Source organism: Propithecus coquereli, unplaced genomic scaffold (assembly GCF_000956105.1).
Source record: "Propithecus coquereli isolate 6110/MARCELLA unplaced genomic scaffold, Pcoq_1.0 Scaffold228, whole genome shotgun sequence".
Classification (NCBI taxonomy): domain Eukaryota; kingdom Metazoa; phylum Chordata; class Mammalia; order Primates; family Indriidae; genus Propithecus; species Propithecus coquereli.
Window position 1 is genome coordinate 2,378,817 of NW_012147819.1, and position 13,323 is coordinate 2,392,139.

The 13,323-nt window shown below is 35.6% G+C and overlaps 1 protein-coding gene across 1 annotated transcript in view; it reads right to left on the reverse strand.

The window, feature by feature from the left end:
• Positions 1-7,384: 7,384 nt before the first annotated feature.
• PLRG1 (pleiotropic regulator 1) overlaps positions 7,385-13,323 on the reverse strand; it is a 13,247-nt gene continuing 7,308 nt past the window's right edge. Inside the window, exons 8-15 of the mRNA XM_012645251.1 lie at positions 13,020-13,112; positions 11,704-11,853; positions 11,513-11,614; positions 10,873-10,975; positions 9,987-10,095; positions 8,850-8,989; positions 8,163-8,356; positions 7,385-7,598 (exon numbers count right to left, since the gene is read on the reverse strand). Of these exons, the coding sequence (XP_012500705.1) occupies positions 7,539-7,598; positions 8,163-8,356; positions 8,850-8,989; positions 9,987-10,095; positions 10,873-10,975; positions 11,513-11,614; positions 11,704-11,853; positions 13,020-13,112 (951 nt within the window). The 3' untranslated portion in view covers positions 7,385-7,538. The remainder of the gene's footprint in view (positions 7,599-8,162; positions 8,357-8,849; positions 8,990-9,986; positions 10,096-10,872; positions 10,976-11,512; positions 11,615-11,703; positions 11,854-13,019; positions 13,113-13,323) is intronic.

Here is a 13,323-nt window from a genome sequence, read left to right on the forward strand (position 1 = left end):
GCAACTACGCAGTGCATGCACCACCCAGGTAGAATCCTCAGTTACATTTACCTTGAGAAGAATGCTTTTGTCCATGAATGTCTTCTAGCTTACAGCTGAAGCTAGGGAGCAGGGGTAGGAAACAGTAGCTGGTGATATTTATATTTTTCTTTATTTACCAAGAACCTTATAAATGGAACTCTTCCTTGGGAGAGATCAAGATCCTAGAGTCTAGAATTGATTTGCCAGCTCTAGCTAAAAGGGAGAGTGAAGAACTTGCAATATTTATAGACAATCATAAAAGATTTATGCAGCAGCAACCAAGAATTATGTAAATTAATATATCCCAGGGAAATACTAGCTAATACTTATAGAGTGTTTACTATTTGCCAGGCCCTGTCGTGACCGCTTTACTCTTTCATAGGCACAGTAACTCTATGGGGAAGAAACTAAAAAACAGAAAAATGAATAACTTGCCGATGGCAAGTCAGCGTCAGGGCCAAGAGTCTAAACAGGGTAAATGGCTCTGCAGTGTTCTAAACTGTGTCCTCTCCTCCTCCAGAGGAGCGGACATCCAATCAGAAGAGAATAATAATATGATACCATGAAATCATCATGATAGTGCTGAGAATGGACAAACTTAAATGTGTGAAAGTTTTTTGTTTTTTTTTTTGAGACAGAGTCTCACTCTACTGCCCTGAGTAGAATGACGTGGCGTCATCCTAGCTCACAGCAACCTCAAACTCCTGGGCTCAAGCGATCCTCCTGCCTCAGCCTCCCGAGTAGCTGGGACTACAGGCATGCCCCACCATGCCCGGTAATTTTTTCTATATATTTTTAGTTGTCCGATTAATTTCTTTCTATTTTTAGTAGAGACGGGGTCTCACTCTTGCTCAGGCTGGTTTCGAACTCCTGAGCTCAAACGATCCACTCGCCTCGGCCTCCCAGAGAGCTAGGATTACAGGCGTGAGCCACCGCGCCCGGCCTGTGTGAAAGTTTTTACAAAATTCATAGGCATTATTTGTTAAGCATGAGCTCAGAGATGCCAACCAAATTGTGCTTTTCTCAGGGGCGGGCCATTTCTATTCCGGTTTCAGAAATTTCCAGTTGCTACTTTTTATCACCCCAAGTGATGGTTATAAAGAAAGGCTGCTTGACATATATGTCTGTCTCTGCCTTTCATAAATTCAGTTTACGAAGACGCCCCAAGAGAAAATACGTTTATTCTCAGGGGGTCTCTCAAGTCAGCATCAAGTTATAGGAAACACAATTTTGTGTCCAAACAAGGGAAATGTTTTTACCACTGACCTTCAGACCATCCTCACTTCTTTGAATTTCTGAAGTTAAGACAGAAATTAAACAAGGATGTAGTGCATACTATTATTATATTTGCTAATATTATTTGTAGATTTCAGAGCTAAATTCTTCAGAAATGCAGACACTATCTTTAAGCCATAAGCTATATGAAAAAAGGGGGGAGGCAATAGAAGGTGTAGTTTATTCAAAGAAGAAAATTTTTCAAAGTCACACTTCTTGAAAAATTGAACAATACAAATACTATGAGATTATAACTCACACTTTCTAAATTCAGCTTAATCTCATCAAAGTATCTTCCAAATCTGTGAGTTTCCTGCTAAGTATTCATTATATTTTAAATTCATAAGTGTATAAATTAACCTCATTAAAATTACTTCCAACAATTGATTGTTAAATAATTCATTCAATTAGAAACTTTTATTACAAAAGTAAAAAAATTTCAAATCAGATCACTGAAGGCAATTCTCCCAATTTCCCATTTATTACAATTTCTGACTTCAATTATCTAACAAAAGATACCGAGTTACCTATACATTGGTGAATAAGATAGCCCTGTTATTTTGCAGCTTACATTCTGTTGGGGGAAACAGACAATAAAAAAAGCATAAATTATAATAAAAACTGACAAATGAGAAAAATAAAGTGGAGATCAGGAATAACTAGGGAGTGTTATGTGGTTTAGATGGGAGAGTCATGATTTTAAATCAAGTAGAAAGTCGTTTTCCCAGAAATAACGGAATTTCTGGAAGACAAAGGAATGGAGATTGTGAAGGTCCCCGAGCAAACTTCCGTCCCCCACACCTACCCCAGTGCACGCGGCCCCTGCTTAGAAAGCCCAGGATCTCGGTTGGTCCGGGAGGTGGATTTGTGACCCGATTCCCGGTTCTCCCGCTAGATGTCTTTTGTAATAAAAAATTCCTTTTTTTTTAGGCAAACGTCCTTGTCTCAATAATTGGATCTTTGTGCGGCGAGTAGCTACACCTAGGCCGACACCCTCTGCAGGTTGCAGCCTCCGTAACAGCAGGGCCCCCGCCCGGCCCTGCCCCACCAGACACCGGGAACATGTGCTTCAAGGGAAGGACAATGGGAACAGGCGTTCATGCTGAGTGGGATGGCAAATACACATATTTAACAAACTATAGGAGGAGTCCCTGTGCAGTCATGCTTTATACCCCTTTGTGGGGTCCATGTTCAGAATGTGGCAGCCCTCTGGTGTCGAAAGGTGAAACAAGGACACGAAAATCCTCTCTGCAGATGGTCCATAGACTGGTTCAATCATCAACGATGGGTGATCGCCTACCAGGAAAGAATGGTCTGGACCACGAGGTTGGTTTCTGTTCCGTCCCTAGGAAGAAAGCCTGATGGGCATTAGCGAGGGAGGGCGTCTGTGCAGCGTGCCCGACCTCCCAGCTCATCGTGGCTGGGAATTCAGTTTTGCAGTTTGTTCTGGGGTCCCCTTGGCCAAGAGGGGTCCATTCACTTTGCCTGGGGGCTTAGGATTTTATTTTTAGTTCACACACATTTATAACATGAATTCTTAGAACGGGGATTTTTGGGTTTAAAGATACGTACATTTGTAATGGGAATTGTGTATTGCTAGTGCTTACAAAGGCCCTACCAACCTATTCTCTGCCCAGCAAAGCAGATTATTTCCTAGTCTGCCACTACGTATGTTTGCACCCTTTTTCTTAACTTTGATAATGTTGTTGGTGAAAAATGAGCGTTTGTTGTAGTGTTGAATTTGGATTTATTTTAAATACAAGTGAACATTATTTCTTATGTTGGGCTATCCTAATCATACACATATTTCTCATTTGCATTTGTGTCTATTTCTTCACTCTGTTTCATTCCACTGATTTATCATATCGCAACACTGTGCTAATTCGCCCTTATTCTTTTTTCTTCAGAATTTTTCTAGCTATTACTGCTTTAAAATTTTTCTAGATGAACTTAGAATCAGCTTATCCAGTTCCCAAAAAAATATATTATATACAATTTTATTGGGATTGAGTTAATTTAATAGGACCTAAAGAGAATCGACACCATTAAGTTTCTAACCCAGGACCATAATACGTCTTCGTTTATTCAAGGCTTCTTTTGTATCCTTAAGGAGTATTTTTAAAGTTCCTTGATACAGGGCTTGCATGTTTCTTATTAATTTTATTACAAGTTATCTTATCTTTTTGCCATTGTATGAGGTCTTTTCTTTTCCATTAGGTTTTCTTGCTTATTGATTTCTGAATCAGTTTTGTACTCAGCTGCCTTCCTGAATTCATATTGTTTGTAAATTTTTCAGTTAATTTTCTTAGATTTGCCAGGTATCTAATCAAGCCATTTGCCAATAATAATTTATTTCCTGATTTCTAAATATCTTATCTCTAATTTCTAACTTCAATCTAATGTGCTGGAAAGTTCTTCATTAAAAAAAGTTAAATAAAAGTAGTGATAGTGGACATCCTTGTTTTTGACATTAAAAAGAATGGTTCTAGTGTTTTCCAATAAAGTACTGCTTGTAAATTAGAGTAGTCGTATTTAATCAAAGTATATGTTCCTTAACAAAAAATGGATTTTAAATTATATTGAAATGCTTCTTTAGCATCTTTGAAGATGCTCATATTTTTCTCCTTATATAAACTAATATAGTGAATTAATTTCTTAATAGTTAACCATCCTTGCATTCTTAAGAGTAACTTCCACTTAGGTATTTGATGCTTGATTCTATTAGACTAAAGGAGATTTCATAAGTGAGATGAAACCATAATTTCTTTTATTTTGTGCTTTATTGGATTTAGGTGTCTTTGTTATTCTAACATTTAAAAATACATAAAAGCAAAAAAATACATAAAAGCTTTCCTTCTTTATCTAGGTCGTAGAAAAATTAAAAGTGCATTGGAATTATCTTAGAATTCAATTCTGAGACTCTCTAGGCTTAGTGATGTATGTGGGTGATGGTAGTGGTGGGGTGATTGTCTTTGACAACTAATCTGTTTAGGCTTTTTGCATCTTTTGGAAACAGTCATAGAATATTTAAAACTAACCACTTTATTGAGCTCTTTAAGAAAATTTATTTAAATATAATGGCATAGGATTGGACAGAGCTATCTCTTTTAATTAGATTCTTTACTTCCCTTCTCCCCTTATTTCTATTAGGATATTCATAATTTTTTTATTTGCTTAATCGGTTTATCTAAAGTTTTATCTATTTTGTTTTTATACCAAAAAAAGTCAACTTTCATGTTTATTTACTATTTTTCCTTATTTCATTAATTTCATTTTCTACCAATTTATTTTTCCAAGAAAAATGCTGGACACATTTATTTTCATTATTTTTATTTTGGAATTGGTTGAGAAAATGGAAAGTGAGGAATGAAAGATGAGTTTATGAAAACTTTCTAGGAGTGGCTATAAAAGTGAATAGAGAAATGGGTACATTCTTAGAGGGGACAGTTTAGTGTTTTTTTAAGACAGGCAGTGTTACAACATATTTATATGCTGACAAGGCTCATTTAGTATAAAGGGAGGAAATTAATGGTGCAAAAGAGAAAGGGGTTAATAATGGGAGCAAAGTCTTTGAGTAGGTGAGAGCATAAGGCAACAATTGTACGCAAGTTGTTCTTAGCCAGATAGCCTGCCCCTTGTAACAGGAGGCAGAAGGCAGTAACTATGGGAATGTGTGTTTGGTCATTGTTGATGGCTCACTTGAGGTATGTGGTTATAGATCACAAATGAGTCCAATTATCATAGCTTGACTACCATATAGCTTGACTACACTCAAGCCATATGGAATAGGTAGTGTAAGACTGTCATCCCCAACCCCCCTGGCCCGTGGACTAGTACCAGTCCATGAGCTGCACAGCAGGAGGTGAGCCACAGTGACTGACTGATGCTTCATCTGTATTTACAGCCACTCCCCATCACCACATAAGCTCTGCCTCCTGTCAGATCAGCAGCAGCATTAGATTCCGATACAAGTGCGAACTCTACTGTAAACTGCGCATGTGAAGGATCTAGGTTGCATGCTCCTTATGAGAACCTCATGGGTGATGATCTGAGATGGAGCTGAGGTGGTGATGCTATCACTGGGGAGCGGCCGCAAATACAGATTATCATTAGCAGAGAGGTTTGACTGCACAATAAATGTAACGTGCTTGAAGCATCCTGAAACCATCCCCCACCCCCACCCCCACCTCCTGTGCCAAAAAAGTTGGAGACTGCTGGTGTAAGACATTTGGATTTAACTCTGATTGGGGTTCTGCCAAGTAGGTAAAAGGGCACATGTATGAAATTCTGCCTAAACTTCCACAGGGTTTGTGAATACATATGGCAGATGAACTTTTTGCAAAAGAGATTTGAAGAACACCATTAACACAGGACAGCATATAGCAGGGAAATATGTTTTAATGCTCTTCAGAAGTTGATATTTGTGCCTAACTTAAACACAACAGTTGAAGCTTTGCTAGGCAGAACAGCAAGGGCTTTCACCTCCTCGTACTAATAATTTCTTCTTGGCCTTTGGGGATAGGACACTATCCACTTCTGGTTTTCCTCGTTAGAAGGCATATTAGAATCTCTCAGGGATGCAAGTGTACTGTTCTTTATTTAAGTTTACAAAATACATGCTTATAGAAAATTAAAACATTATAGAAATATATAAAGCAGACATGAAAGCTCTCCCATAATTTTACTTCCTCACAAAGCCACTGTTAACAATGTGGTGTTATTTCTCCATTATTTTTTAGAGCATGAAGTTATTCTACAAAAAATCCTTGCACAATTTTTTTTTTTTTACATAAACGTTTGGATGCCTTGCCCTAATAATCCAGACATTCCTCATTCTCTTAATGAATACACAGAAATAAATTGCATGAAGGTAAACTAATCTTTCAAACTGATAGGGACATTTGGGCTAATTTTAATTATTATAAAACAAAGGTGCAATGAACTTGCTTGTGTATTCTTGTCAGATTATTTCTATTAGGCAACTTCCTAGAAATGAAGTTAGTAGGCCAAAGGATTCAAACATTTTCGATAAGCTCCAGACAACTACATGCCTAAAGGTTGTAACAATTATACTCCCACCTACAGCATGCAACGTGGGATAAGTGTAATTGGAAATGCTTGTTCAAAATCATGGTGCAATTTTTTAATATGGAAAATTAAAAAAAAATGATTATTCTTATAACTTTTTTCTAATTATAGACTGTGAAGTTAGACAAATCTTGACTGATGGGGAACCAGGATCCCAAGGGCAGGATTTACAAAACTCGTATTTACCAGGAGGCATAGGTATTAGGAACACTTTTCTATAAAATCTCCACAAGACTGCAGCCTTTGCTATAGCTTTAAATAGCTCCACTGGTACTGCCAGAGTTAGGTTCCCCAAGTCTCGATACCAGTACTGGTATCCTACTTGTGGAATAAAATCCAAATTTAATACATGAGCTTTCCACACCACAAGCCAGCTTTACTACTCATTACTCAACTGTAGCAGGCAATTCTTTATCCTAGAACACACCATACACTTTCCTGCACCTGGGTTCATCACTTTAGACCACATCTTAGAATACGCTTTTCCTTTTGTCCTCTCTTTCACTTCAAGGTCAACTCTAATGCCACTTACTCTGTCAAGTCTTCCACAGTCCTCCCTGGGAAAAACGAATGGTCTTATCCTTTGTGCCCCCAGCATTTCCCTTGTACCTCTACTATAGCATTTCTATAGTCTGCTACAAAACTGGAAGTGTTGGAGGACAGATACATCTTATTCGTCTATTTCCTGAACAGTATCTAGTGCAGAACTCTGCAGAACATGCACTCAAAAACTGTTTTTGGAATAAACATACAAAAGTTAAATAAATACTTTGAATCTTCTAATCCCAAATTATCAGTCACAGATATTAGTTTTTAAAGGATTAACTACTGCTCCCATCAAGACATGTCCTATTATAATAGTTTTGTACGCTTTTTAAAAAGGGTCAAACTATTCTACTTTTAGAATAGTTATGTTCAATAAACCTGCATTTGCTTGATATCTGCATCTTACCTCCTAGTATCACAAACTGTTTATTTTAGAAATAAAAACACAGGGGGGAGGGGGAGGGGGACAGTTTATTGTAAAATATGAAGCAGCAATGATTCGAGCAAGTGAGTTTCTGCTTTATATTCCCAGCCAGAGCACAGAATGACTGGATACCCTCATCAACGCCAAGCTTAAAAAAAAAAAAAAAAAAAAAGACAATGCCACATTAAAATCTCTTTCTCTTGATAATCTCTGGTTTCCAGCTGACTGGATGAGTTTCTTCTGTCTAAAAATAGAAAAGTATGTTAAAATAAAGTATTATTAGTTTGCTTCATATTTAACAGACTTCCTTTACAACAAAAATAAGGTATCTACTCTAGCATATTACTTGGCATTATACATTTAGCAGGTCTTTAATAATTTTAGAAGAGTTGATAAACTTTTGGCATTATCCAAGTCTAATAAAAGATGAATGGGTTCATTACAACTTTAGTTTGTAGTTTTTCATCTAAAATAAAATTTCTATTTCTATTTAGATATTCAAGTGACACCAAAGCTTATGATACTTGAATTAATTTGCATAGCAATCTATGTATTTGATGTTATTCTTAATGCAACATTTTCCTAGTAACTATAGTAAGAAAAGTTGGGAAAAAATTAAAACCATCAATGGGATTCAGTGGAATCAATGAAACCAATAAAGAAATCTACAAGCAGACATTAGTCAAGCTGACAAAAACCTTAACACCATAAAGATTATTTTTCCTTCTGATAATTAAATGAATACATCTGCCAAATTGGCGTGGTTGTTTTACTTTACTTCAAAATGTATGTTAAACGGAAAACTTACCGCTGTATCATCCTCTCTGTACACTTTAATGGTTTTATCAGCCTCAGCTGTTAGTAATCGACTCTCAGACTGATCAAAAGCACAGGCAAATATTCCCGATTCACTGTCTAAAGACCCAGGCTGCACAGCTGCATGAACTCGCTGAAAATTGTAGCCAGTTCTCCAGTCCCAAAGATGCATAGTGCCATTGTCAGCTTAAAGGGAAAGATCTAGTTACACTTGGTGTCCTTCAGCAGCTCAGCTTGACAAACACTTACTAAGCAACAAACATTAGTCCAAGCACCATGGCAATAACTATAAAGATATGTAAGATACAGGCACTCAAGCTTCTCTTACTACCGGTTTATCTACTTTCATTTGTGCTTAATTCAGAATTTATCATAAATCTTAAAAAGCCCCACAAAATCTGACAACCAATTCCAGAACACCCAACCAAACTCTAGGCAATTCCCAGCAATAATCCCTCAGATTCATTAGACGGCACTCAAGAGGGCTAAACTGTGAAATATGCTACGTGTATTAGGTCCATGCATGAACACACATATGAACCCCCAAATGCACTCTCATCAAGCAAGTGCTGCCATGGTACTTAGGTGTGACTGCTTAGAAATATTACCAATGTTTACTCATTGACTAAAAGAAAAAAATGACAGACTAAACACATTTATTACAAAAATCTTATTTTACCTCCAGATACAAGTACTCCATCAGAATTTACTGTCAGTGTGTTAATAATAGCATTATGACCAGAAAGATTTTGAATGAAACTTCCATCAGGGAATTTCCACTGCTTTATGTTATCTGGAGAACCAGATGCAAATGTGTAACTGAAATAAAATAAAAAATAATTAATGGCAAAGTAAACCAAGTTAAAGTGGTGGGTTTTAAAACGCTTATTATAGCTCTATTTTGCATGTGTACTCACTGATCAATGTAGTTTCAGCATAATACTACTGTCATACCAAGATGTAAAAATACCAGGACATTTGTTCCAAGTTAAATCAGATTTTTGAATTTTTAAAATGTATTTTAAATCCTAGATTAATATTTTATTCTCCTTTCATTTCCCCAATGCTCTACACTAAGCAAGAACAATAAATGTGCAAATGCCTAATTTCACATAAAGGACAAAGGATTAGGCAACTATTCTGGAGAAAGGGACAGAGAGAAGAGGAGAGAAGGAAAGGAATAGAAGGCACAAGAGAGAGAAGAGAGTGAGGGAGAAGAAAAAAGAGAGTTAGGAACACAGGGATAGGAAGGAAGAAGGAGAGAGGGAGTAAGGTTAGGGAGAGAGGAAGGAGAAGAGAGGGAGATGGGAGAGAGAAAGTACATGAACACAACCAGAAACATGTCAGGGGTGATCTGATACAAGAAATAATAGGTTGTGGTATTATGCTCCACCTCTTTGGCTATCCCGACTATAACGTTCACGGTTCTTACTATTTTTTCTATGTATATTAATTTCCTCTTTAAGAATTCAATTATTCTATGTTTGTCTCAGTGTCTGATATCATTTATGTCCAAGACCTTAAGTCCAGCCACTAATACCTTCTATTTTGACATGCAGCGTTTCATCATGATTTATTTATATCGTCTCATTTGACGTTACTGATTTGTCACTATGCAGAAGGCTTTCATCATCTTACATAAGGCATGAAACAAAATGGTACATAAGGAAAATAAAAGAAACCCATGTTCATAAGTGGCACAGGCCTGGAAATGACAGTAGCTAAACAATTACCAGAAGCGGTACTAATGTTGGTACTTCAAGACTATACCAAGAATTGAAGAAAGAAGAGAAGCTAATTAGGAAAAGACACTTACTGTCTTGGATGTAAAACCACAGCCCGGACTGATTTTTTGTGATTTGTTAATGTCACTCTTGTTTTTCCAGCCACCAAATCCCATAATCGTATTGTAGTGTCATGGCTTCCTATAATGAAAATACATACACCCCCCAAAACATGGACCAGGAGAAAGAATGCAAAAGTTAAATATAATAAAATACAAAGTGTTCTTCCATAAACATATATATAATCCAAATGAGTTATACCACTTGGAAATTAGTCTGGGCTAATTTCTTCATGGTTTCAAAATTCTAGGTTGATTTTAAATTTAATTTTTTAAAAAAATGCATGCAATATGACACTTGATTCACTGTCAACTGAACAGCTAGAATACAAATAAAAAATACAATAAATATATAATTTTATCCTCTAGTGGAGAGAAAGGAAAAAACTCTAATGATTTTTTTTTTTTAGTTAATAAAATATATCAGGCAAAGGAATTATTTTCTAGTCTTGAAGTAAAGATCCATTGTTATTAACTTTATTTCGAGCAAAGTAAGATTCAAATCAGTTCTAAAGTTTATTGATCTTAGGGTATTTTGTCTTCTAGCTTCAACTTCCTAGAATAATAATTCAACATGATAAAACAATACTTAACTGTATCTTACAGCACCATTTTCTAGTCAGACAATATAGGATATCATGTATGACATACTCCATATGTAAAAAAGTATGAGATAAAAACAAATGAATGAAATCTTACTATAATAAATTTCAAATGTCCATGATTAAAATATATAATAATGACACAAACACTATAAATACAATATAAAACAAGAGTCATAGTGAATACAAAAATATATGCATAATTAAAATACATTCTGATACAAATATGCTGTAACCTTGAAAAGTATTGATCATACCTGTAATAATCTGTGGTTCTGCAGCTTGACACCTCACTGTAGCAACTGCATTTGTATGTCCAGATAATGTGTGTACACTGGCTTTAGTTCTCACATCCCAAATCTATAAAAACACAATAGACATACTGTCAGAAAGAACAGGTACTCATATCTCAGGCAGACAACTGGATTGATTCAAAGCTGGGAATTTACTAGACAACTGTGCCTGAATATAATGAAGAAAGTGCTTAAGTGAAGGATAATAATCCTAGAAGCTAGGAGAGGAATATATATAGAAGGCAGTTGCCAAGAAAAAAAAAAAGCTGAAAGATGAGGGTACTAGAAGTCTTAAGAATGGGTGTAATGGGAGTACTTTTGGGACTACTGAATGAAAGAGCTAATGGGCAATACTTGTGGTGATAGAATGGAAGGTGAGAGTGTCACATTTCAAGGACAGGACACTAATAACAATAAACATCATGAGGCCATAGAACTGAAGACTAAGGTGGAAAAAAAACCAAAAAACAAACAAACAAACAAAAAAAACCCAAAAAACCTGAGCCTGGGGTATTATTGAGTCAAGACAACTATCTTCAATTCTCTATCAAACAATAGAAGACTTCAAAACCAATATACAAACACACGGCTCTATCCCATTTACCCGAGCAGTTGAATCTCGACTACAAGTTACCAGCACATCGATTGTTGGGTGCAAATCCAAACCATACACTGCACTTAGATGTCCATGATAGTGCCTTATAACCTAAAGATCAAGCAGTAAAGTTAAAACTTCTAGAATTAGAAAGATAAACAGTGGCTCATAATGTTTTAAACCCTTAACTCCAAGCTCACCTTATTATATTCAAGATCCCAGCATTTTACTTGCTTGTCTTCTCCGCAAGAGAACAGGTAGGGGCTCCTTGTGCTCACTATCACGCCCCGCACTGTACTAATATGCCCAGTCAATGACAGTTTCAGTTTGCCACTAGCCAAGTCCCAGATCTGCAATCAAAGAATATTTATTTTTTCTTTTCATTGTTTCCAAAGCAAATTTTCAGAATCCTGATGTTAAAATTAAGACTTCAAAGAGAAAAAGAAAAAGATAGAAATATATACAAATTAAAAACTCTGCAAGATGATTCCCCTCCAAATAAAAGCAAGAAAAACAAAAAGAATAAAATGGCATGCTCAAACTAGGAAAATATTTGCAACAGATGACAAAAGGCTAATATTCTTAATATACGAAGATATCATTGATAATAGAAGTATGAATAGCATGACATTAAACTAGCCAAGGATGGTAACAACTTAAAGAAACCCTAAAAGCAGCAAATAAAGATATGAAAAAGTCTGACTTCACTAGAAATTTTATATTAACAGTTAAAAAAAGATAAGATATTAACAGTTAAAAAAAGATTAGATTTTTGCTTATCATATTAGCAGCTATTTTTAAGGGAATACATAACATGCTGAAAAAGATCCCCTTATATACTGCAAGTATCAATTCACCCATTTTGAAAAGTACTTTATACTTTCAGTACCTGTCTCAAAAATACTTGACTGATTCATTCTGTTTCTGGAACTCTACCATTACAAAATAATTTAAAATACAGAAAAAACTTCATGCATAAAGATTAAGGACGGTATTACTTATAATAGTAAATATCAAGAAGCTAAAAAAGTTAATGTCCAATAATAGGAAAACAGACTAAAGAATAACCAAATGTTTAATATTATGCAACCATTTAAAAAGATGTTGAATTTTTCACAGGAATATGCCTTTGATACAAGATAAGAGAAAAAAGGATACAAATTACATGTCAAGAATGATTTTAGAAACGATACATATTTACACACAGGAAAAAAGCTTAGAAGTAAATGCATTGATACATATACACAGAATAAATACTAAAATGAAATTCATCCAAATAACTAACAGTGGTAAGATTATGTATGGGTCTATGTTCTTTTATAGTTCTCTGTATTTTCCACATTTTCTATTTGAAACTCTTACTGGTATAGATAATAATTTTACTCCATAGTCAGGTCTAAGAAATCAGAGGAACTGCAACAGCAATTTCCATCATAGGAAATAACTTACGACAGATTAAACTTACATGACAGACACAAAGTCATGTTTATTTTATTTTTTCTTCCTTCCTTATTACCTTTATAGTTCTGTCAGCAGATCCAGTCACAAACCACTGATTTCCAGGTTCCACAGCAATACATCGAACCCAGCCAAGATGCCCACTGATCACCTGTATTTAAAAAGTAAAATGGGCAGACACATTAACACAGAAGTTACAATGTATTCGATTTTAACCACAACCCTGGTTTGAACTGCCCCTCCCCCATCTTCAAATCATAAATTTATAAAACTGTTCTGGAAATTTTGAAGCCTGCCTGTTTACTTTCGGTGAGAAAGAAGCAGTTTTGAAAAAATGGAAATATATATATAGTACTTTTTGG